At 58.1% G+C, this 24,542-nt stretch overlaps 4 protein-coding genes across 13 annotated transcripts in view; 2 read left to right on the top strand and 2 right to left on the bottom strand.

Moving 5' to 3' along the window:
• ABCF1 (ATP binding cassette subfamily F member 1) overlaps nt 1–69 on the bottom strand; it is a 4,922-nt gene extending 4,853 nt beyond the window's left edge. Inside the window, exon 1 of the mRNA XM_075526022.1 lies at nt 48–69. Coding sequence (XP_075382137.1) covers nt 48–69 — 22 coding nt within the window. The remainder of the gene's footprint in view (nt 1–47) is intronic.
• A 1,206-nt stretch (nt 70–1,275) lies between these two features.
• MGAT1 (alpha-1,3-mannosyl-glycoprotein 2-beta-N-acetylglucosaminyltransferase) lies at nt 1,276–4,885 on the top strand. 3 transcript variants are annotated; one of them, XM_075526027.1, is made up of 3 exons: nt 1,282–1,386; nt 2,912–2,930; nt 3,465–4,885. In XM_075526027.1, exon 3 carries the CDS (start codon nt 3,494–3,496, stop codon nt 4,826–4,828), a length of 1,335 nt encoding a protein of 444 aa, XP_075382142.1. In that variant the 5' UTR covers nt 1,282–1,386; nt 2,912–2,930; nt 3,465–3,493; the 3' UTR covers nt 4,829–4,885. The 3 variants fall into 3 exon arrangements, with proteins under 3 accessions (XP_075382139.1, XP_075382142.1, XP_075382140.1); XM_075526024.1 differs by lacking the exon at nt 2,912–2,930 and having other exon boundaries at nt 1,276–1,386; XM_075526025.1 differs by lacking the exons at nt 1,282–1,386; nt 2,912–2,930 and adding an exon at nt 2,121–2,344.
• A 5,426-nt stretch (nt 4,886–10,311) lies between these two features.
• On the bottom strand, nt 10,312–15,974 carry LOC142421375 (zinc finger protein RFP-like). 2 transcript variants are annotated; one of them, XM_075526047.1, is made up of 7 exons: nt 15,500–15,974; nt 14,642–14,737; nt 14,332–14,550; nt 14,212–14,234; nt 13,787–13,902; nt 13,344–13,391; nt 10,312–11,187 (listed from the first exon to the last, which is right to left on the bottom strand). In XM_075526047.1, the coding sequence occupies exons 1-7, from the start codon at nt 15,893–15,895 to the stop codon at nt 10,664–10,666; spliced, it is 1,422 nt and encodes a 473-aa protein (XP_075382162.1). In that variant the 5' UTR covers nt 15,896–15,974; the 3' UTR covers nt 10,312–10,663. The 2 variants fall into 2 exon arrangements, with proteins under 2 accessions (XP_075382162.1, XP_075382163.1); XM_075526048.1 differs by lacking the exon at nt 14,642–14,737.
• LOC142421391 (butyrophilin subfamily 1 member A1-like) lies at nt 15,967–23,840 on the top strand. Of its 7 annotated transcripts, none has more exons than XM_075526072.1 (4): nt 15,967–16,156; nt 20,171–20,468; nt 22,430–22,532; nt 23,064–23,840. In XM_075526072.1, exons 3-4 carry the CDS (start codon nt 22,457–22,459, stop codon nt 23,573–23,575), a joined length of 588 nt encoding a protein of 195 aa, XP_075382187.1. In that variant the 5' UTR covers nt 15,967–16,156; nt 20,171–20,468; nt 22,430–22,456; the 3' UTR covers nt 23,576–23,840. The 7 variants fall into 7 exon arrangements, with proteins under 7 accessions (XP_075382187.1, XP_075382185.1, XP_075382189.1 ...); XM_075526070.1 differs by lacking the exon at nt 15,967–16,156 and adding an exon at nt 17,063–17,248; XM_075526074.1 differs by lacking the exon at nt 15,967–16,156 and adding an exon at nt 17,807–17,825.
• Nucleotides 23,841–24,542: the final 702 nt, after the last annotated feature.

Genomic DNA, 24,542 nt, shown 5'->3' with positions numbered 1-24,542 from the left:
AAGCCGCCATTAATTGATTAGGAAGGCCCGGAGGGGGCGTGGCCGGCCCGGAGGGGGCGTGGCCGTCATTTAAGGGGGCGAGGCCACCTAGACGAGGGGGCGTGGTTTGTTTAGGGGCGTGGCCCGGTGGAGGGGGGCGTGTCTTCCCGGCCGCCCCCCCCCCCCCCCCCCGTGATGGTGGGCGGTCCCCTGCGCCATCGGGGGTGTGGCCTGGCACGGCGGTGTGGGCGTGGTTTGCCGGGAAGGGGAGGAGTCGTAGGCGGAGCCTCGCCGTTGCCATGGCGTCGCTTCCGGTGCGGCGGGGCGGAAGTGGCGGGCGCTGCCGGGAGGCGCCGCTGGTACCGGGGGGGGGGGGCCCGGGCGGGCAGCGGGGCTGGATCGGGCCCCACGGGGCTGGGGGGGGCCTGGGGGGGTCCCCTCGTCCCTTGGGCCTGGGGGGGGCCCTGCTGTCGCCTGCAGGGCTGGAGGGGCCGGGCCTGTGCCCGCGGGGGTGGAGGGCCTTCGGTGTCGCCTGTGGGGTGGCGGGAGGGCGGGGGGGGCTCCCCTGAGCCCTATAGGGGTGTCGGGAGGGCTGGGGGGCTGCTATGGGGCTGGGGGGGGCTCCCCTGAGCCCTATAGGGGTGTGGGTGGGATGGGGGACTCCCCCTCATCCCTATATGGGTGTCAGGAGGGGTGGGGGGGGGGCTCGCCTGTCCCCCTATAGGGGTGTGAAGCGGGCTGGGGGGGGCTGCTGTGGGGCTGGGGGGGCTCCCCTGAGCCCTATAGGGGTATCAGGAGGGCTGGGGGGGGCTGCTATGGGGCTGGGGGGGCTCCCCTGTCCCCCTATAGGGGTGTGAGGAGGGGTTGGGGGGGGGGCTCCCCTATCCCCCTATAGGGGCTGGGGGGGGGGGACGATCCCCAGTCCCTATGGGGCTTCGCTATGGGGCAGGGAGGAGGCTGCCCCCCATTCCCTGCAGGAATTCCTCTCCCTGGGGATTTTGGGGGGCTGCACACACCCACCCCCCCCGGGGGGGAGATGTTCGGGGGGGCTGTTCCCTCCGTAAGGGGGGGCGGGGAAGGGAATTTGGGCCTTTTAACCTTTTCCTCCTCATTTTTAGAGCTCACCGCAGACACCCACCCCCCGGAAAAACATGGCGGGGGGCTGGGGGATGCCGAGCCCCGTGACAGCGGACGGACGGACGGACGCAGCCGCCGCCATGGCCTGACACGTCCCCCTCCCCCCCCCCCCCCCCCCCCCAGCCCCGCTGCACCGCGAGGAAGCTCCGCCGGGAGAGAAGCAGCGACCTCGGTCCCCGATTCCCGAGGGATTCCCGGGCGGCTCTGGAAAACGGGGGGGGAGGGGGGAACCCCAGCGACCCCCCTCCCCCTGGAGCGAGCCGCAACCAGGTAAACCCGGAGGATTTTAACCGGAAAGAAGCGAAACGTTTTTCCCCCCTAATTCCCATTGGAAAAGGGGTTAAAATCGCCCCCAAAAAAGCCAAAAAAAGGGGGGGGGGGAATAAAGGGAATTTTTAGGAAGGTGGAGGGGCTGGGGTGACGCTCGGCGGTGAATCCCGTGGGAGAGGGGATTTATTTTCCCCAAGACGAGGGTTCGTTTCCGTCGAGCCGCCTCGTCGCGGTTTATTTGGCGGCGCCCCGGCTGAAACGAAGCCAAAAAAAAAATGCGGAAAAAGGGAGGTGAAAAATCAGGGCGGGGGGGGGGGGGTCCCGAAAGCAACGCTCGCTTCCTCCATCCCTTCCGGATGGTTTCGGTGTCGCCGAGGCCGGAGCCGCTTTCCCCCTCGGGGGCGCAAAAAAAAAAAAAAAAAAAAAGCCTGGATTAATTAAAAAGAATATTTAATGAGTTATTTAGGGGCGGCGGTGCAAAACTGCGGGCGTTTGCCCAAAATCTGATGGGTTTGGGGGTCTCCGGGCCGCGCTGAGGAGAGGGAAAGCTTAAAATGGCCCCAAAAACTTTAGGAGCCTCCGGGTTTGGGGTGTTTCACCCCTAAAAATCCCTGAGGGGGGGGGGGAGAAATGGGGGGATCTCCCGGGATTTGGGGAGATTTGGAGGATTTAATTCGCTGTAATTGCTCGGAGTCTGCCCCGGAGCGAAGGTGAGGGCAGGGAAAATCCCCAGCTCTGCTTACTCAGCGCCTCGCCGCCGGCTTGTGCCTTCGCCGCCAAGAAACGCCGGGTAAAACCGCGGCTGAACCCGCCTTTTGGGCCAAAACCTCCGCCTTTTGGGCCAAAACCTCCGCCTTTTGGGCCAAAACCCCCGCGGTCGCAGCCAAACCCCCTCATTCCGGGCCAAAACCCCGGCGTTTTGGGCTGCCGCGAGGCTGAGCCGCTTCCAGCCCCGCAGGTACGGCTCAACCCCAGCGTCTCCCTCCGCAACCAGGAAGCGCAAAATCCCTGAAATTTACTTTTTCCCCCCTTTTTTCCCCCCGCTTTTTCCTTCTCTCCGGCAGCTTTTCCGCCGCCAGACGAGCGTTTCGGGGCCGGCGAGGGGGAACTCTCAGCGTTACCGGCACTTTCCGCCCTCACCCTTCCCCTCCCGGGGAGGAAACCGCGGGGTCGCCGGGCTCGCCCCCCTTCCTACCGCTCTACGCCCCTTTTTTTCCCCCCTTTTTTCCTTTTAAATACCCCTTTTCCGGGTTGTTTTTTTTTTTTTTCCTTTTAATTCCCTTTTTCCGCCCGCCAACGTGGCCCGCGGCGGCGTTAACCCTTGAGCCGCTCGCCCGCGCCGCTCCCTCCCCGGCGTTAAGCGATCGCGGTTTTTTCCTCTCTTTCTTTATTTTCTCTGGCGTTTGGGGTTTTTTTTTTTTCCCTTCTTCCTTACTTTTTTCCCTTCTTTTTTCTCTTAATTCCCCTTTTCCCCCCCCTCTCCTCCCCTTTCCTCCCCTCGCTGACGTCTTGCCTCCGCCGGCAGGGCTCGGGCCGGGCTCCGGGTGAGTAAAAACTCACCGAAACCGGGATTTGGGGAGGATTTTAGCGCTCCCAGTTGATATTTTAGTCTTTTTCTCCCCATTTTTCAAACTGAAACCGCTCCCGCTTCACCCCCCCCCCCCTCCTCCACCGTGGCAAATCCGCACCCGCGCCGGCCCCCGGGTTAACGTTTAACGGGAGCGGACTCTGCCCGCTCCTCCCCGCGCCGCGATTTGGCTTGGGGCTTTATGATTTGCCTTTTTTTTTCCCCTTTATTAAGGTTTTTTGGGGTTTTTTTTTTTTGGGGGGGGGGGGATCTCCGCCGGGCCACGTTGCTGGGGCGGCTCTGGGGCCGCGCGCTTTCGTTTCCTCTCCCCGAGGAGGCGGGGGGGGGGGGGGGGGTTCCTCTTTTTGGGAGGCTTGGCGGGGCGACGCGCCGGGCGTTTCGGGGCGCCGGCGCCGCGGGGTGTCCCTGTCCCCCTCCGGCACCGGTTTGGGGGTGAAAGGGGGGGGTCCCCCCCCTCTTTTTAACCCCCCCCCCCCCCTCTGTTTTCCAGGTCCATGGGGTGGGAGTGAGCGCTGAAGGATGCTGAAGAAGAGCAGCTTGGTGTTGTGGGGGGCGGCGCTCTTCATCGCCTGGAACGGCCTCCTCCTCCTCTTCCTCTGGAGCCGCCCGCCCTCCCCGGCTTCCTCCGGCGAAGGCGACCGGCTGACGGCGGAAGTCATCCGTTTGGCTCAAGATGCCGAAACCGAACTGGAACGGCAAAAAGAACTCCTGCGGCAAATTCGCCGCTACAGCGGGGCGTGGGGGAGGCGACGCGGGCTTCGCCTCACCCCCAAACCCCCGCCGCCGCCCTCCCCGCCGCCGCCGCGCCCGACCGATCCCGCCGCCGCGGTCTTACCGGTGTTGGTGATGGCTTGCGACCGCAGCACCGTCCGTCGGTGTTTGGATAAACTCTTACGCTACCGCCCTTCGGCCCAACGATTCCCCATCATCGTCAGCCAGGATTGCGGTCACGCCGAAACGGCTCGCGTCATCGCCTCCTACGGCGACGCCGTGGCTCATATCCGACAACCCGACCTGGGCGATATCCCGGTGCCGGCAGAACACCGTAAATTCCAAGGTTATTATAAAATCGCTCGGCATTATCGTTGGGCTTTGGGACAGGTTTTCCGGACCTTCCGTTACCGCGCCGCCATCGTGGTAGAGGACGATTTAGAAGTCGCGCCGGATTTTTTCGAGTATTTCCAAGCGGCGTTCCCGCTCCTCCTCGCCGACCGCAGCCTCTGGTGCGTCTCCGCTTGGAACGACAACGGGAAAGAGCAAATGGTGGACGTCGGACAAGCCGAATTGCTTTACCGGACTGATTTTTTTCCCGGTTTGGGTTGGTTGCTTTTAGCCGAACTTTGGGACGAGCTCGAACCCAAATGGCCGCGAGCTTTTTGGGACGATTGGATGCGTCAACCCGAACAACGCCGAGATCGTTCCTGCGTCCGCCCCGAAGTCTCCCGGACGATGACGTTCGGTCGTAAAGGAGTCAGCCACGGGCAATTTTTCGATCAATATTTAAAATTTATCAAACTTAACGACCGTTTCGTGCCTTTTACCCGACTGGATCTTTCTTACCTCAAAAAAGAAGAGTACGAACGTTCTTTCCTCCCCAAGGTTTACGCCGCGCCGGAGGTGAGGGTGGAAGAGCTCCAAGGGAACCGGCGCCGGGACCTGGGCGCCGTCCGCCTCCAGTACAGCGGCCGCGATTCCTTCAAAGCCTTCGCCAAAGCCCTGGGGCTGATGGACGACCTCAAATCCGGCGTCCCCCGCGCCGGTTATCGCGGCATCGTCAGCTTCGTCTACCGGGGACGGCGCGTTTACCTCGCGCCTCCTCCCGACTGGACGGGTTACGATCCCAGTTGGAGTTAACCGGCCGCCGCGGCGGCCGCCGTCGCTTCGCCGCTTGGGGGGGGGGGTGTTGAGTTTTTTGTTGGTTTTTTTTTTTTTTTTTGGCGGGGGGGGGGGGGGTTCCCCCTTTTTTATTTTTTTTTTTCTTGGTTTTTGGGGGGTTTGAGGGGTTTTTTGGGTTTTTTTTTTTTTTTCGGCGGGTCTTTCGCGGCGGGGGGAGGGTTCCGCGGTGCCGCGGTTGCGGGGGGGGAGCCGGGGGGCGAAGGCGGCTCCGGCGGAGGAAGGATTTTCCAGAATAAAAGGAAAAAAGACCCCAAAAAAAAAAAAAAAAACCCCTAAAAAAAACCCAACCCCAACGTTCAGGTTTCTGCCGCTCGGCCTGGCTGCGCCGGGCCCTATATCGCGCTATAGGGCCTCGTCCCCGCGTTGTGCTCGGTGCTCGGGGCGCTGCAGGTCATACACTGGGCGTCTATAGGGACCTGTGCGGGTCTATAGGGACCTGTGCGGGTCTATAGGGACCTCTGTGGGTCTGTACGATCTATGTGGGTCTATACAGCCCTACGTGGGTCTAGATGGATCTATAGGGGCCTATACAGACCTGTGTGGGCCTAGATAGATCTGTAGGTGTCTATACGATCTCTGTGAGTCTATACAGACCTATGTGGGCCTATACAGACCTGTGTGGGCCTAGATAGATCTATAGGCGTCTATACGATCTATGTGAGTCTATACAGCCCTATGTGGGTCTAGATGGATCTATAGGGGCCTATACAGACCTGTGTGGGCCTATACAGACCTGTGTGGGTCTAAATAGATCTATAGGCGTCTATATGATCTATGTGAGTCTATACAGCCCTACGTGGGTCTAGATGGATCTATAGGGGCCTGTACAGACCTGTGTGGGCCTAGATAGATCTATAGGCGTCTATATGATCTATGTGAGTCTATACAGCCCTATGTGGGTCTAGATGGATCTATAGGGGCCTGTACAGACCTGTGTGGGCCTAGATAGATCTATAGGCGTCTATATGATCTATGTGAGTCTATACAGCCCTATGTGGGTCTAGATGGATCTATAGGGGCCTTTACAGACCTGTGTGGGTCTAGATAGATCTGTAGGTGTCTATACGATCTCTGTGAGTCTATACAGACCTATGTGGGCCTATACAGACCTGTGTGGGCCTAGATAGATCTATAGGCGTCTATACGATCTATGTGAGTCTATACAGCCCTATGTGGGTCTAGATGGATCTATAGGGGCCTATACAGACCTGTGTGGGCCTATACAGACCTGTGTGGGTCTAAATAGATCTATAGGCGTCTATATGATCTATGTGAGTCTATACAGCCCTATGTGGGTCTAGATGGATCTATAGGGGCCTTTACAGACCTGTGTGGGTCTAGATAGATCTATAGGCGTCTATACGATCTATGTGAGTCTATACAGACCTGTGTGGGCCTAGATAGGTCTATAGGGGCCTATACAGACCTGTGTGGGCCTAGATAGGTCTATAGGGGCCTATACAGACCTGTGTGGGCCTAGATAGATCTATAGGGGCCTATACAGACCTGTGTGGGTCTAGATAGATCTATAGGGGCCTATACAGACCTGTGTGGATCTAGATAGATGTATAGGCGTCTATATGATCTATGTGAGTCTATACAGCCCTACGTGGGTCTAGATGGATCTATAGGGGCCTATACAGACCTGTGTGGGTCTAGATAGATCTATAGGCGTCTATACGATCTATGTGAGTCTATACAGACCTGTGTGGGCCTATACAGACCTGTGTGGGCCTAGATAGGTCTATAGGGGCCTATACAGACCTGTGTGGGCCTAGATAGATCTATAGGTGTCTATACGATCTATGTGAGTCTATACAGACCTATGTGGGCCTATACAGACCTGTGTGGGCCTAGATAGATCTATAGGGGCCTATACAGACCTGTGTGGGTCTAGATAGATCTATAGGCGTCTATATGATCTATGTGAGTCTATACAGACCTGTGTGGGCTTATACAGACCTGTGTGGGTCTAGACAGATCTATATGATTCTATACAGACCTATGTGGGTCTATACAGATCTATATGAGTCTAGATAGATCTATGGGGGCCTATACAGACCTACGTGGGTCTATACAGACCTATGTGGGTCTAGATAGATCTGTAGGGGTCTATATGACCTGTGTGCGCCTATACAGATCTATATGGGTCTAGACAGACCTATATGGGTCTATACAGACCTATGTGGATCTAGACAGATCGGTGTAGGTCTGTACAGACCTATGTGGGCCTATACAGACCTATATGGGTCTAGATAGACCTATGTGGGTCTAGATAGATCTATATGAGTCTATACAGATCTATGTAGGTCTGTACAGATCTATATGGGTCTATACAGACCTATGTGGGTCTAGATAGACCTATATGGGCCTATACAGCTCTATATGGGTCTATACAGACCTATGCGGGTCTAGACAGACGTATGCGCCCTGGCCCCTATATGGGCTCAGCCCTATATTCCAGGCTCTGTGTTGGGCTGTGGGGTGCAGGACATGTATAAGGGTCTGTGCTGCAGTCCCTATATGTGGCTGTGAGGTCTGGGCCCTGTATATACTATATATACTATATGTATACCCACACCATACTATATGGGGCCACGTGGTCTGGGCTATGTCCATATATTGGGCTATAGGGTCTGCCTGCTACATCCAGGCCCTATATCAGGGTCCATACGCTCCCCTCGCTATAGTTACGCCCTATACCGCCGCCTGCTCGCTGGTCTATACGTTCTGGTCTATACGTTCCAGGCTTGGAGTACTGGGGGTTTGTACCCAGGTCCGGGGGGGGGGGGACGTCCCGCTCGGCTCCGTTTTGGGGGGAAAAAGCCTCTTTTCAGAGCAGGGAAATGACGAAACGGAAGAAACGAAACGATGACGTTTTATCCCGAGAAATTGGGATAATAAAAAGGGAATATATAGGCTTAAAGGGTTAAAAATCTATAGGGTTAAAACTAAAAAGGGCCGGGGGGGGAGGGGGGAACGGGGCAGAGCGGTGACGCCGGGAGGGATTTAACCCAACGCAGGATTTGGGGTAAATCCCCGTGGTTTTCGGGATATTTTTGGAACCGTTTCCTCCCCCCCCCCCTCCACTGCTGGTGCCGAAAACACCCAAGCTTTTTATTTTTGCTCTAAAAGGGGAAAATCCGCACCAAAAAAAAAAGGGGGGGGGGCGGGGGGGTTGCAGCACTTTCGAGGCAGCGGCCCGGAACCCCCTGGATTAACCGATTCCTCCCCAATTTGGGGTTTTCTTCCCCATTTGGAAGCAGAAAATCCCCAGTTGCCACCACGCTGGCTTCTCCCCCCCCCCCCCCCCCCCCCCCAGGGGAAAAATGTCCAAATCGGGCCAAACCTCCCCAAAACTCAGCGGCTTCAAAACCCCGAATCCCCTGGTTCGCAGCGGAGCTGGATTTTGGGGTAAAATACACCCAAATTGGTGCCGTTTTGGGGGGTATAACGAGATGGCGATTAAACAAATAAAGTGCCTTTTGGGCCCCGTTTTTTATTAACGCCCGCTGATTTTTAACCCGAAGAGTTGCAAACCCCCCCCCCAAAATCCGCCTTTTTCCACTTAAAACGGCCCCCAAGGAGGAGCCGGGGACCCGCAGTCCTCACTCAGGTCCGCCCCGCCGCGCCCGCCGTGCTTTTGGCCGGCTGCGCAGTCCTCACTCAGGTCCGCTCGGAGGAGGAGGCGGAGGGAGGAGGAAAGGGCGGGGCGGGAATAGGCGGGGACCAGCCCCGGGGGGGTGGAGCAGCCAATAGGACGCCGCGGTGGGAGTGGAATGCAGCCAATCAGAGCGCGCGGGGCTCTTATAGGAGGCGGGGCGCGGGGGTTGGCGGGAAGAGCCATGGCGCGGGCGAAGCCGGTAGTGGCAGCTGCAGCCGCAGCCAAAACCCCCCCAAAAAAGCCCCTTCTCCACCCCCAAACCCCCCCAAAACGCGCCCGCCTCCCCCGCGGGCTCCAGCGCTGTGGAGAAAAACCCCTGAAGCCGCTCCCCGCGGCCTCTTTTTGCGGGCTGATGCGAGGTTTCTCCGTCACCTGGGGGTTTTGGGGGTCCGTGCGGCCGCTGCGGCAGCTCCGCGGGAGGGTTGCGGGGCTCTGCTTGAGGGCTGGGGGCTGCGCGCCCTCCACGCCGAACGATCCGCCATCCGACCCGCCCACGTGAGTCTCGTGAGGTGCCTTCGAGTGAAAAGAGGCCGATTTATTTTTTTTCTCCCCCCTCCCAGCGCTGGAGAGCCGGCTCCAGGCCTGCTGAGCGAGGCAGAAAGGCGAATTTTGTTGTTGACGCTTTTTTTTTGTGCGTGTGTGTGCGTGGGGACTTTTAAATTAAACCTCCATAAAGTTTTTTGGAGGAAAAGCGGATGAAAAGGAGCGTCGGAAGCTCGTCCGTTGGAGCAGGACGCCGCCAAGAAGCGCTTTGATTTACGCTCGAAGCGTCGTTACGCGAAGCATCGTTACGCGAAGCGTCGCCGCGCCCCGCGCTGTAACGAGCTCTCGTATCTCGAGGTTGACCTCACCTCCGCCCTACGTCGCCGTGAACCGAGCGGGGAAACGACTAATGACGCAACCGAGAGCCGGGCTGTAATTTGGGGTTTAGCGATGATCTGCGGGTTCGTCGGGGGCCTTATTTAAAATTAAGGCGGCGAAGATGAAAGCAGCCGCTCTCCCCGCTGCCTTTCCTGGTGGTTTCTCCTTTTCCTCCGGCCGAGGGCGTGAGTCTCTGCGGCCGGGGAGGCGAGCCTGGCAGCAGAGGCAGAGCGATTGGGGCTGTAAGAGGCAAAGACCTGCCCGGTCCTGCCTGCTAAGAGCGTTTTCTTATGTGGTTTAACCCTAATAACGACTTCCCGCTGTCTCAAGGCGCCGCTTTTGTTTATTTTTTCCCCTTCTATTCGCTCGTAGGTGGTGAAACGGGGGATAAAATCCCGTCCGGGGCCTCTCTCCCCGCTCGCATCCCGGCAGCGACTGCGAAACCCCAGGGAGGCTCTAGCCCGAGCGATCCCGGGAAGCACAAGAAATGGTTTTATCCCATTTCCCCTCATTTCTCCCCAAATCTTAAGCGGCAACTTCTCCCCTTGCAAAACCTCCCCGCGAGGCGTCCACCACCAGCAGCAAAGGCCTTTTTCTTTCTCAAGCTGAGCTCTTTTATTTTTTTAGGATGATTCTCCCTCTTTTTCTGGGCCGTATTTCTACTGATAAACAGTCAGGGAAACAAAAAAATCTCTCTATTTTTTGTATTTCCCTGCGGGGTAACTCAGTGCGATGGCCGGGGGGGGAAAACCAAAAAAAACATTAAATTGACCAAAAAAAAAAAGTGCCTTGAGCGCAGCCCCCCTCCTCAGCGTGCAAAATCCAGCTCTGCGCTGGGTCCGTGTGCAATTTCCTCCTCTTTCTTTAATTTTCCTCTCCCTCTTTAAGAAATGACAATAATTAAATGGGTGAAAAAGGTGCGTTCGGGGGGGGTTTTGCTTTGGGAAAGGGGTGAGCTCACCCAAGGGTGAGCGCTGCAAAGCGGGGGTGGAAAGCGAGGTATTCCCTTGAGGTTTTTATTTTTTTTTTTCCCCTTTTCAAGGCTTATTTTCACCGGAGAACTGCCCAGCAGAGCCGCAAAAAAAACGGTGTTTAAGGGGAATTTTGAGTCCGTGCAAACCCGGCGAGGAGCGGGAGGGCGAAAGGGGCTAAATCGTGCTAAATGAGGTGTTGAAAGGAAAAGAAAAAGGGGGTTGGGGGGCTGTTTATTGAGCGGGGGGTTGTTGGGGTGGTGGAAGGGGGGGGTTTGGGGGGGGTTTTGGGGGGGTTCAGGGGCAGAGGGTGAGCAGAGCCGGCCCCTCGCCCAGCCAGAGCAACGGCCGGAGTCGTTCACCGGCGAAAGCGGCCGGGGGGAAGGCGAAGATTTCGCTCTCGCTGTCGCCGTCGCGGAAAGCCACCCGCCCGCCGGCGTAATCCAAATCCACCTCGATGCGGCGGGGCACGTGGCCGTGGGGCAGAGGTGTGGGGCTGGGCCAGGTGAGAGCCTGGAGCTGCCCCAACCACTGCCCCACGGCCCAAACCCCTCGTTGGGGGCTGAGACCGAAGCAGCCCTTGCGGGACACGAATTCCCGAGCCACCCCCAGCGCCCAGTCGGGACCGGGACGAACCTCCACGGCCCAGCGATGCCGGCCCCCCGCGAAGCCCTGCCGACCCAAAACGCAACAGAGAGACTCGAAACGCTCGGTTCCCGAGGGGAGAGGGGCTGGGGGGGATTCCCGGCGTTCTGCGGTCCGCCCGTCTGCCGACACCAGGATTTGGGGGTGAGCTGTGGCTGGGTCCAGCGTCACGGTTGCTGCGGGGGCGGGAGGGAGAAGGGTGTTAGCAGGGCACCGCAGCGTCAGCTGCAAATCTTGCCCCTAATTATCGGCTCCGGATGTTGCACCCGAGCATCGGCTCCAAATGCTGCGCCCGAGCATCGGTCCCGGGCTTTGCACCGGAGCTTCAGCTCCAAATATTGCACCGGGGCTCCCACCCTGGGCGTTGCAGCAGAGCATCGGCTCCCAATCTTGCACCCGATTACCAGCTCTAAATGTTGCACCGGAGCTTCAGCTGCAAATATTGCACCGGAGCATCGGTCCCGGGCTTTGCACCGGAGCTTCAGCTCCAAATATCGCACTCGAGCGTCCACCCTGGGCGTTGCACCCGAGCAGCGGCTCCAAATATCGCACTGGGGCTCCCACCCTGGGCGTTGCACCCGAGCATCGGCTCCAAACGCTGCACCCGAGCATCAGAGCCAGGCTTTGCTCCTGAGCATCAGCCCTGAGCCTTGCAGTGGAGCTTCAGCTCCAAATATCGCACTCGAGCATCCACCCTGGGCGTTGCACCGGAGCATCGGCTTCAAATATTGCACCCGAGCATCGGTCCCGGGCTTTGCACCGGAGCTTCAGCTCCAAATATCGCACTCGAGCGTCCACCCTGGGCGTTGCACCTGAGCATCGGCTCCAAATCTTGCACCCAAGCATCAGACCCAGGCTTTGCTCCTGAGCATCAGCCCTGAGCATTGCACCGGAGCTTCAGCTCCAAATATCGCACTCGAGCGTCCACCCTGGGCGTTGCACCCGAGCATCGGCTTCAAATCTTGCACCCGAGCATCGGTCCCGGGCTTTGCACCGGAGCTTCAGCTCCAAATATCGCACCGGGGCTCCCACCCTGGGCGTTGCACCCGAGCATCGGCTCCAAAAGCTGCGCCCAAGCATCGGTCCCGGGGTTTGCTCCTGACCATCGGCCCTGAGCATTGCACCGGAGCTTCAGCTCTAAATATCGCACTCGAGCGTCCACCCTGGCCATTGCACCGGAGCATCGGCTCCAAATCTTGCACCCGAGCATCGGTCCCGGGCTTTGCACCGGAGCTTCAGCTCCAAATATCGCACCGGGGCTCCCACCCTGGGCGTTGCACCCGAGCATCGGCTCCAAAAGCTGCGCCCAAGCATCGGTCCCGGGGTTTGCTCCTGAGCATCGGCCCTGAGCATTGCACCGGAGCTTCAGCTCTAAATATCGCACTCGAGCGTCCACCCTGGGCGTTGCACCCGAGCATCGGCTTCAAATCTTGCACCCGAGCATCGGTCCCGGGCTTTGCACCGGAGCTTCAGCTCCAAATATTGCACCGGGGCTCCCACCCTGGGCGTTGCAGCAGAGCATGGGCTCCCAATCTTGCACCCGATTACCAGCTCTAAATGTTGCACTGGAGCTTCAGCTGCAAATATCGCACCGGAGCGTCGGTCCCGGGCTTTGCACCGGAGCTTCAGCTCCAAATATCGCACTCGAGCGTCCACCCTGGGCGTTGCACCGGAGCATCGGCTTCAAATCTTGCACCCGAGCATCGGTCCCGGGCTTTGCACCGGAGCTTCAGCTCCAAATATCGCACTCGAGCGTCCACCCTGGGCGTTGCACCCGAGCATCGGCTCCAAACGCTGCACCCGAGCATCAGAGCCAGGCTTTGGTCCTGAGCATCAGCCCTGAGCCTTGCAGTGGAGCTTCAGCTCCAAATATCGCACTCGAGCGTCCACCCTGGGCGTTGCAGCAGAGCATCGGCTCCAAATATTGCACCCGAGCATCGGTCCCGGGCTTTGCACCGGAGCTTCAGCTCCAAATCTTGCACCGGGGCTCCCACCCTGGGCGTTGCACCCGAGCATCGGCTCCAAATGCTGCACCCGAGCATCGGTCCCGGGCTTTGCACCGGAGCTTCAGCTCCAAATCTTGCACCGGGGCTCCCACCCTGGGCGTTGCCCCCGAGCATCGGCTCCAAACGCTGCACCCAAGCATCGGTCCCGGGGTTTGCTCCTGAGCATCGGCCCTGGGCATCGCATGCGGACGTCGCGCCGCAGCATCACCCTCAGATATTGCACCCGAGCACCGGTCCTGGGCCTCGCGCCCCAGCGTCAGCTCCAGATTTTGCAGCCGAGCCCCGGCTCGGCTGAACCCCAAGGGCGTCCCCGCAGCCCGACTCACCTCGCCGGTATCGCCCCGAGTCTTCCTCCAGGGAGCACCCCAAGATGTCTGGAAATAAAAGGTGACCCCGCAGATTTGTACCCCTGGATCCAGCCCTGGGGCTGCCCCACGTCCCCCCGTTCCCCGTGGCGTGGAGAGGGCGAAACCGCCGGAGGTTGCAGACCCAAACCCCCTTTTTGTGGGGCGTCTGCCTCCCTCCGCACCTAATTAGTGTCCTAATTAACAGCCCTCTGCATCTCCCACCCCCTAAGGCTGCTCTAAAGGGAATAAATCCCCGGATTTTTCATTTTTTTTTTTTAATTAAAAGGGACATTTGCAATGCTTGGACCTTCCCGCCAAACTTTGCCAACCCTGGGGGGTCCCTGCCCGCCCCATCCCCGCTCCAGGCTCCCTTTTTTGCTTATTAAATCCCCTTCTTTGGCCCCTTTTTCCCCTCCGAACACCTTTAAACTGTTTCACCGCCTCGGCCAGCATGTTGGTTTTCAGGACAAAATCCTCAAGCTCCGCTTCCAGCGACGGCGGCGGCGGCAGCGACGGCTGCGCCCTCCACTCCGTGCACCTCGGGGGGGGGGGGGGGGGGGAGAGGGGCAAACCGGGGTATTTAACGCCGAGAAATCCCCAAATTTCCCTTCCCCGTGCTGGAAAACCGTGGGGAAAGCTCTATAGCCCCGGGAAAGGCTCCAGCTCCTGCAAGGTGCGACAGGAGATGCCCGTCGCCACCAAAGCTTGGGATCAACCATCAACCTCCCCCGGCTGGAAAGCAAAAAATCCCAGGGGAAAAAGGGATGCAGGGCGAGGAGGAAACCCCCAAAACAGAGGATTTGGGCCCCCAAATGATGTTCCCGGTGATGCTTTTTGGCCCCAGTACCTGCTCAGGGTGATTTGGGCATCCTGGAGAGGAAGGGAGAGAGGCGCTCAGGGCTGTTTGCCTGGGAATAAAAGCCAAAGTGGGGGGGGGACGGGGATTTGGGGGGCAGATTTGGCTCACCCGTAGCAGGTCCCTGTCCGTTTGCCGGCACTTGGCCTGGAGCTCCGTACGGCGTCGCCGGAGCCGGGCCAGCTCGGCAGCTTCACCGCGTCGCTGCTCCTCCAGCCCTCGGCGTAGGCGACCCAGAGAGGTCAAGAACCGTGATTCCTGCTTGCCCAGCGCCCGCCGAAGCCCTTCCAGCGCTGCCAGCAGCTTCCGCTTCTGGGTATCGACTCGACTCTGGGGGACGAAGGGAGAGGAAGAGGATGGCGGAGGAGGGGATGAAGCGGTTTGGCCCCCCGCGGTGCACCCTGACGGCGGGGGCACCCACCAGCATCTCCCGTCTCGTCCCCTCCGCCACCGCCGCCAGCCCGGCGCGTCGCTCGTCCTCCTCTCGCAGGGCTTTTAGGGCAGCTTCGAACCGCGCCTGCAACCGGGAAAAAGGGGGGTTGGCTCCTGGAGGGGGGGGGAAGAGGGGGCTGGCACCCCTAAAGCAACCCAGGGTATGGTCAGGGTGGGCGGCCCCGTCCTCATCCTCCTCTCCGGCCGCGCTGAAGCGGGTGTGCGCACGTATATATCCGCGTCATAACTGGGTTTATGACTAGGCTATACGTATACGCGCACATTATCTATACATAGACAGGGATATATGCCCGCTGCGGGTCTCCCAGCCAGGCTGGGATGCCCCATCTCTCCCAGACCTCCCCTAAAAAGTCCCCGCCAGCCCCTTAAACACCCCAGCCCCCCTTCCCCCCCCCCCTCCTTGCACCCCCAGCCAGGTCCGCACCCGCTTTGAGGTCCCTCATTTCCCCTCCGCAGCCGGAAGCGGAGCAGGAACCCTCCGCGGCGCAGGCGCTGGCTGAGAGCAGGAGCTTTTCTTTTTCGAGTTTGTTTTGGGTTTTTTTGTGGTTTTTTTTAATCATTTTTATATTGCGAGTTTTGGTCCCCAAACTGCCACCCCCCCGCCCCCGCCGCCTACTTAAACCTCAGCAAACTGCAGCGTTTCAGCTCGATTTTGACTTTTGGATGCTCACAGTGCCTTTTTTTTCCCCCCCCCCCCCCCCGGAAAGATGAGGAAAAGCTTTGCCCCACCTGAAATGACATCTTTTTTGGGCTGAGTTTTAAGGGAAATGGGGTTTTTAGCGTCGCTGAGGCGGGGAGAGGGGGTTTGAGCCGGGGTTTCGCTCACCCTGTACTCGCGAGCGGCCTCTTCGAGGGGCACGGCGGGGTGGGCGCGATGCTGGGTGCAGGCGACGCAGAGGAGGATCCTATCCCGGCGACAAAAAAGGGTGAGGGGTTGGCGGTGCCGCTGGCAAAGCTCCTCCGCCGCCGGCGTTGCCAACTCCTGGACGGCCGCCACCACGTTGGCCAGTTGCCGGTTGGGACGGAAGCCATCGGTGGGGAAAGGTGAACGGCACTGGGGGCAGGAGCCAGCCCCGGCGGCACCCGCGGAGCAACGATCGAGGCAACGGCGGCAAAAATTGTGGCCGCAATCCAGGAGCATGACAGGATCGCGGAAGAAATCCAAGCAGACGGCGCAGGTGGTTTCCTCCTGGAGATTTTCCACGGCGTTTCCCGCAGCCATGGCCGAGGCGACGGGGTTGTTGTTTTATGAGCGGACGGAGAAACGCCCACGCGAAGGGGCCGGGCGATGGTTTTCCTGGAAGCAGGAGGCCGACGTTGGCATCCGGAACCTCGCGGGGAAAAGCAATGCGGGGCTTATCCGACGTTCCCACCGCCCAAGCGATAAAACAACCCCCGAGGACAAGGCCGGCAAGGATTTAACGACAGCAGGGAACGCAGGCAGCGATTGCCGGAGGTTTAGGAGAGGCGATTTATTTGCAGGGTGAGTTTTCTACCGGGGGGGGGGAAGCAAACTGCGGGCGGAGGGTGGCTGTAGAAAGCAGGGATTAATTCGGGAGCGCGAGGAGCGAGGGGGGTTCCTGCGACGTCCCGCGGAGCTCACGTGGCTATTAGCCGTGTGGCCAGCAATGAGCCCGGCGGGGGTTTTAAAGGGAAATAAAAACCCCACGGCTAAACCTCAGCACCCAAATCAGATGGGAAAAATAAGAAGCAGAGGGGAGAAAATAAGAACTAGCGGGCGCAGGATCTGTGGCTGGAAACGGTGTAGCAGCAGCCTTAAGCCGAGGCTGCCAAGCTCCCATCCCAGGAGGGAATAATGTTAATGCACTTTTGTGATAAAATTAATTCGGGGAACCAAACCAAACGAGGGTCTTTGAGCTGGAAGTTTCACTTTTATAGAATATAGCCCACGTAAAAATAATTTAAAAAAAAAAAAAAGAGACTAATCGGGAATTATTAAAGTTATGAATAAGGCTGATAAACCAGTAAAATAAGTCGGATATCGCCAAACGGAGCTGTAAAAACCACGGCTCGCTGAGCCCCAAATTAATCAGCTTTGGCTTTCCCCCAGGAAAATCACAGCCCCTTCCCCAGGGAAATCAGAGGCGCTGCCAAGCTTGCAACGAGGGCAAAAACAGGCAAAAGCGATGCAAAACGCCACGGGGCATTTGTTACCCCGCAAAAACCCCGTTAATAGACCCAGCTTCGCCCCGGTGCGAGGGGGGACTGGAGGGGGAAGCCCACCTTCGCCGCGGGAGAGCGGATCGAAAAGCTCTCTTCTCATTGGTCTACTCGCGCAGCCAATAGGAAGCCTCAGCGCGTCAGGCGACCAATAGGAGGCGGCGTTTGTGATCCGCTCTCTCCCTTATTCACCCCAGCGTGGGGGCCTGGAGGGCGCCGGGCTGCGATGGAGCAAAGCGGGGTGCGATCGCTCTTTTATTTTTTTAAATGTATTTTTTTTTCCCCTAAGAAATGCCTGGAACGGGGCTTTAATTAACAGGAGACAAACTTGATGCTTAATTAATCCTTGGTTGTTTCAAGGCACTTTCCTGGCCCTTTCCAAGAGGGATCTCAGGTTTTGTTTGTATTTCTGCTCTTTATATGCCTGCACTTAGAAGGAAATCACTCTTTATGCTTTATTTAAGTTTTATTTTTTGCTTATTAACAGCTCCCGGCGCTGCAGCGCCTTGGGGCGAGCGTGTCTCGCACCCCCTTAACTTCCTAGGGCAATTTTTAGTGGTTTAGGATGGTTTTTTTTAACCCGGTTTCTTTAGGGCCTGGCCGCGGGGACACGAAGGGCCACGGTAAGGGGGGGAGAACCCAGCTCTGACGCTTCCCTTTTTTTTTTTTTTTTTGGGGGGGGGGGGGAGCTGCGTTTTGGGGTGAGAAAAGCCCCTTTTGGCACCGGCGGGAATGGGCGGGGGCGCAGAGGCGCGTGGAGGTTGAGTCGGTTGCGTCCGCCAGGGAGAGGGGAGGGGGGGGGAGAGATGAGCGCGAGAGACGTTGACTCGGTTGCGTCCGGCGCGGGGCTATATAAAGGGCCGCCGGGCGGCGCTGTCCCGCAGTGGGGGAGCGGCGGGCGGAGGGAGCGGGAGCGGCGGCGGCGGAGCGGCGGCGGCGGGCGGAGCGGCGGCGGCCCCGGCCCGGCCATGGTACGCGGGAAGGCCGCGCCGCAGCCCTCCGCTTCGAGGGCGGCGTTGTCGGTGCCGCAGAAGCGCGGGCGACCGTCGCTATCGGATCTCATCCTCCGCGCCGTCTATCTCGCTACGAGCCGTAAAGGCGCTTCGTTAGCCCTCATTAAGAAAACGCTCGCCACCGAGGGTTACGACGTGGTGCGGAATGGCGGGCGCCTGAAGGCGGCGCTCGGGGCTTTGCTCGATAAAGGGATCCTGAAGCGGGTGACGGGCAGCGGCGTCGCCGGGTCGTTCCGTATCGGCCGTGTCGGTAAGCGGCGAGTGGAGGGAGCCGGGCGGCGCGGGAGGGCGACCGGTGAAGCCGGGAAGACGAAAGGGCCGAGGCGCCCTGTTAAAGCCACCGCGCAGCGGCTGAAGAAGCCGGGAAGACCGCGGGGAAAGGCAGCGGCGGCGGCAGCAGCAGGAGAGGAGGCGGCCGGGGGCGCGGAGGAGGCCGGGGGTCCTGCGGAGGCGGCGGCTGCGGCGGCTGAGGGCGAGTGTTAGGAGCGCGGTGGATGGAGCAATAAACGTTGAACCCAAAGGCTCTTTTAAGAGCCACCCCAGGGGGTTCAGCAGAGGAGCTGGTCACGGGGGGGGGGGGGGGGTGGTGAAAGAGCGGCACCGAGGGGCGGGCGCGGTGAGAAGGGCTCGCCCCGAGGGGCGGGCGGGTTGCGGGGCGTGAATAAAAGAACCGCACCGAGGGGCGGCTGCCGGGGCAGGCGGGGCCCGGCCCGGATCGAGGCCTTCCTCTCGGCGTGGAGGGCGGCTTCTCCCCGCGTGGGCCGGGGGAAGCGCGGGTGGGGGCGGGTGGGTAGGTGGGTGTGTTCTCAATCAGGTCCGCCGGCTCCGCAGGTGTCGGTATGGAGCGCGGCGGCGCAGTTTTCAACCAGGTCCGCACCCACCCCCCCCACACACACACACACACCCCCCACACACACACACACACCCCCACCCCCGCCCCTCGCTGCGCTGCTGCCTCTTCCCCAGCCCCGCGGAAACAGCAAATACTTAAAAATTTATCTTAGGCAGGCGCGGAAACAGTCTGTGTTTTATTTAATTTTGGGGTGTTTTTTTTAAATTTTTCGTTTTATTTTGTTGCGGGCTCTGTTGAAGAATCGACCGGGGAGAGGAGCTCGGGTGTCCGGAGGGAAAGGCGGCACCTCCCGGGGGTCACCCCCCCCCTCCCTGGGGTCACACACACCCCCCCACCCCCCCCCGGCAGCCGCCGGCCGGCTCCTGGCCCCGCCGGGGCTCTCGGGCCTCGTCCCGCTGTGCCTCGTCCCCCCTCACGCCTTGTCTTGTCCCCAGGAGCTGCGAGGCCGAGGCTGTTTTGGGGGTGGGAAGGAAGGGACAGGAAAAGCCGCCTCCTCCCTCAGTCTGCACCGGGAGTTCCCCGTTCCCGGCTCAGTTTCGGGTCTCCCCGTGTCGTGGGGGGAGAGGAAAGTGAGTGTGGTGCTGTGCCTGTTGCTGCCTTCCTTGAGCCGCCTCTGAATTCCTCCCCAAAATACCTCTGAATTCCTTCTAAAATAACAATTTATCCCTAAGAACCTCTGAATTCCTCCCAAAATAACAGAATTCCTCCCCAAAAACCTCTGAATTCCTCCTGAAATACGTCTGAATTCTCCCAAAGTAACAGGATCCTCCCAAAAATACTTTAAATCCTCCCTAAATATCCCTGAATTCTCCCAAATACTCCTCTGAATTCCTCCCCAAAACACCTCTGAATTCTCCCACAATAACAGAATTCTCACTAAATACTTCTGAATCGTACCTAAATACCTCTGAATTCCTCCCAAACCCCTTTGAATTCTCCCAAAACAACCAAATTCTCCCAAAAAAATACCTGAATCCTCCCCCAGGCCTCCCAGAGAGCCCCTCCCACCACGGGGGTGACAAGGGGGGGAAGCCACCGAGCGCCACGTACCTGCTTAGGGTGCTCCCAAGGCCCCAAAAAGGGGGTTCAGGACCCCGTGGGCAGCACTTTTGGGGGGCTTTTTGGTAAGGAGGGGTCTCACCTGGGGCAACCCCCCCCATGAGACCACGCGTGACCCCCAGACTGGGATTTTCCCCCTTTTATGCCAAAGGACAAAGCGCTTTGGTTGGAACCAGGGTGGTTGTAAGGCCGGGGCAGAGCTGGGGATGCTGTTAATTAACGAGCGGAGGGTAATTAAGCAATTCATTTGATGCTTTTCCTTCTCCTTTTCCCTTCCCTGTTGCCATTCCCTCTTTATAGTCGATCCAAAACCAACCGGGGCCCTGGGAAGCAGCAGGGGAGGGTTAATTCCACGTTAATGTTAATTCCACGTTAACGGACTTTCCTTTAGGATTTGATCTGGGATGAAAACGAGCGGCGCCACGAAAATGAAGCGACATAAAGCCGGGATAAGAAGCACCTGCATGCAGAGGCAGCGCTCGCCAAACCTGCCCAGGGTCCGGATTTGGGGCTTTGCGAGGCACCGGAATGCGTCGCGGAGACGATCCCACGTGTTTCTGCCGGAGGGATGGGGAGAAAAAAATACCCGAGGAGCCGTCTGGGCTGCCGAAACACCGAGGGGACCCTCACCGCTTCTCTTCGCTCGCTCTCTGGTCCAGAAACTGCCAACACCTTCTTAGGGATCGCAGGTGAGACCGGATTTTCTCCTGAACGCACCCAAAAAAACCCCCCAAAAATAATTTGAAGCAATCAGCCCCAAAAATCTTCAATTCTTTGGGGGAGGAAAGCAGATAATCCTCCCCTAAAGCCACCTCGCAGCTTTCCCTTGAAACCAACTCGCTTTAAGCTTCTCCCACGAATGGGACCAGGTGCCGCATCTTTGCTTTCCCACCAAGAAATTAAACTATTTTCGCTTTGCGCCATTTTTTGGGGGGGTGGGGGGAAGGTTGTGGGCAGACGACTTCAGCTCGCGGCTCAGCAGGTCCCCCAAAAAGCTTTGTGGCCGCAGCCAGTGGCCTTCCCGGGTGGGGGAAAAGCAAATTTCCTCGCCTGCAGTTGGCTTTGAACGTGTTTTATTTCCCCTAAATCATGTTTTTGGGCTTTGCTGCCTCATCCCTCGCCTGGAAGCTGCTCCCATCCTCAGCTCCATCGCTGCAGCCAGATCTGGGGGCTTGGGGGCACAAATTTAACCAAATTTCTTGTGGTGCGGTGCAATAACGCACTTTTTTTTTTTTTTGCACCACCTTTTCTTTTTTTCCTCCCCTCCCTCCCCAACGCCTCCATTGAGAATGTAAATGGTCCTGAAATGGGGGGAAAAAAACCAAAAAAAGATGCAATCGGAGGGTGCAGGAGGCGTCCGAGTACGTCACGGCCCCGTCTGTGGGCGGGAGATTGGAGGTCTCCTCCCTCCCTGGCTGATAAAAGCTGGTGGAGGCAGAGACAGAACCGAGCTTTGGCTGAGCCTGGGCCAGGAGAGGGGGGCAAAACCCCCAAGAGACGAAAAAAAAACAAGTGGAGAAGAAGCTGGGGGAGGAAAAGCAGCCGGAGGAACCCCAAAACGGTGCCGGTGCCACCAAGGAAAACCTTGAAAGGTTGGAGAGAGGGGAAAATCCCAGCGCTGCCGGGTGGGTGACATCACCCAGCTGTCTTTTGGGGGGAAAAAGTGGGTTTTGAGCGCTCTCCCCATCCCATCAACAAGGGAAGGAGAGCGGGTTTATCCTGGCTTCGCCCTCAGGATCTTTGTTTTGGATTTAAAGGGGTTTTGTGGTGGTTGGTCGCGGTTATTATTTGCTTCTCGTCTACCCGTAACGATCCAGCTGGGGAAATTTGGGTGAGAAACAGCACGGCTCCTGCTTTTATCTTAATTTAAGGGTGATTTTTTTCCCCCTTTTCCCTCTTTTACTCATCCACCTGCTGCTTTAATTCCCCCCTCTGCATTTTTCCTGGGCAAAGCATGCGGAAAAGAAGCCACCTGTTTATTTTTGAGCCTCGCAGCGTGGTTTATTCAACCATTTTGGGGTTTTATTACTAATTTCCCTTTCCGAATCGCAGCTCTTCACCGCTTGTTTGCGCTCAAAGCCTTGTGCCGGGTTTTGGAGGACGGATTCGAGGCCCTTCGCTGCCAGCCCTTATCTCCCCCACGCACGTTTTCCCTGGGGCCAGCGGCAAATTTCTCCGCCTCTCACAGGATTTGGCTGGACGCGAGAGAGTTGGACTCGATTTATCTCAATTTTAAGGATTTTTCTCACTCAAATAAAACTCTGTCGGCTTTGATTGCCCAAGAAAATGATTGGTGGAGGCAGAGATGGATTTGAGATGGATTCATCCTTGAGCCGGCACAAGGATTGGGGATTTGGGGGTATAATTGTATCTACAAGGTAGATGGGTCCATCCCAACGTGCTCCTCACGTTCCCTTCACAGTCATCGGGGAATTAATAGATTTAATCCATCTCTGTGGGTCTTCCCGTAAACGAACCAAGCTCCTTTCCCACTGCTGGAGAACAAATTGGCATTTTCTTTCAAATATTTTGATTAAATGTGGTGGTTGAACCCGTTTCCTGACATAAAAAGGGGTGAAAAGCTGAGATGTGCCTAGTTGTTGGATAATAATTTTATTTTATTCTTTCTTTCCCCTTTCTGCGCCTCTAGCTGGGAGGGGAGGACGCGACGGGTGCAATGGCTTTCTTCCTCAAACCACGGCCGTGCACATGGGATCTTGCCCTGGACTACCACGCGGCGAAACAGTTTGAAGGTAACCAAAGGAGCAAAGTGCCGACTCCTGGTGGGCTGCCTGGAGTGAGATGTCCATTGGAGTTGGAGATCCTCCATCTCTTGGCTCCTCCATCTCCAACCTGGCCTGGAGATCCTCCAGCTCCAACCTCCATCTCTTGGCTCCTCCAAGTGTAAGCTGGCCTGGAGATCCTCTACCTCCAGTCTCCATCTCTTGGCTCCTCCATCTCTTGGTCCTCCATCTCCAACCTTGCCTTGAGATCCTCCATCTCTTGGCTCCTCCATCTCCAACCTCCATCTGTTGGCTCCTCCATCTCCAACCTTGCCTTGAGATCCTCCATCTCTTGGCTCCTCCATCTCTTGGCTCCTCCATCTCTTGGCTCTTCCATCTTCAACCTGGCCTGGAGATCCTCCCTCTCTTGGCTCCTCCATCTCCAGCCCCACCACTCCTCTCCCTTTCTCCTTGAGAAGTAACCAGTGAAGGGGATTTTTGGGGCGTGCATCCTCTACCCTTAAGTTTGGCTTCTGATTCCTTCTCTGGTTTCCTCTCCAGTGGACGTGACCCTGGATCCGGCCACGGCGGGTCCCGAGGTGATCCTCTCCGAGGACCTCAAAGAGGCCACCTGGGGTAGACCTGGACACCGGTGGCCTGAGGCTCCGGGCCGCTTTGACACGGACCCGTGCATGTTGGGCCGCGAGGGCTTCACCTCGGGCCGTCACTACTGGGAGGTGGAGGCGACCGGGCGCTTCTGGGCCGTTGGGGTGGCCCGCGAGTCGGTTGAGAGGAAAGGCCGCGTCCTCTTCAAGCCCAACGCCGCCATTTGGGGCCTGCAGAAGTACGACGAGCTCTGCGTGGCCCTCACGGCTCCATCCGCCACCTCCGTCCCGCTCCTCGACGGGGCGATCGGGGTCTACCTGGACTACGAGGTGGGACAGGTCTCCTTCTACGCTGTCGACAGCCGCCAACGAGTCTTCACCTTCCCCGTGGCCTCCTTCAGCGGAGAGAGGGTCTTCCCCTACTTCTGCGTCCTCCTCTCCACCATCAAACTGTCCCCCAAGTGCTGATGTGCTGGCGGGGTTCCCCCAACGTCCCCCCCAAGCTGGTCGTGCTCCACGGTGCTTGGGAACGTCCTTGACGCTCCTCAACTCTTATTTTCCACCTCGGCTCATGGTTCTGGCGCCATCTTAGGTGGCTCCATTTTGGGTTATATCCAGGGGGTTTTGGGTCTGAGCTCGGCGTGGCTCGTCTCGGCCGAAAGCTGCTGTCGGTTCGATTCATCCAAAGCTTGTTAACGGGAGCTGGTTTTGAGCTGAAAAATGCAGATTAAAAGTCTTAATTTTTGCGGGCTTTGCGTTAAACCTCGGTTTAAAACTCATTTGGTCATCACGCGGGTGTGCTCGCGCTCGCTTCCCCCCTTTTCTTCGGCTGCTGCTCACCACGCGCAGGGTGCGTTTCCCAGTAATTAAGGGGTGGTTGATTAGAAATCGCTGCCCCACATGGGACCCCAGCAGCTGCCCTGGCCCCCCAACACCTCCTTGGTCCCCCAAAACCCCCCCAGGGCCACCCCACCTGGGACCCCAAAGGCTGCCTGGTCCCCCATGGCCTCCTTGGTCCCCTGGGACCCCCAAGAACCCCTCCAGTGCTGCCCTAGACCCCCCCCACATCCACCCTAGGGCTTCCCCACACCGATCCCAAACCCAGCGCCTCGTATTTACCAAAATATTTCCCCAGCCCCGCGCGCCAGCTGCTGTCCCGCGGAGCTGGGGGAAAACCGCTGCCAAAACCGAGACCCGCCAGCAAATTCAGCGTCGCCCTTCGAGGCGGTGACCTCGGCAGGTTTATTTGGAGGGGGGAAAAAAAATTATAATATGATTTAATTTTTTAATTTAAAAAATTAATTAAATTTTAGTTTGTTTAATTTTTAATTTCCTTGGGTTTTAATTTTCTTAAATTTTTTTTATTTTAGTTTCCTTGATTTTTTAAATATCCTTGATTTTTAGTTTCCTTGATTTTTAGTTTCCTTGATTTTTA

The sequence above is a fragment of the Mycteria americana genome, chromosome 29 (assembly GCF_035582795.1).
Source record: "Mycteria americana isolate JAX WOST 10 ecotype Jacksonville Zoo and Gardens chromosome 29, USCA_MyAme_1.0, whole genome shotgun sequence".
In the NCBI taxonomy this organism is placed as follows: Eukaryota; Metazoa; Chordata; class Aves; order Ciconiiformes; family Ciconiidae; genus Mycteria; species Mycteria americana.
This window is presented reverse-complemented; position numbering and strand designations above follow the sequence as displayed.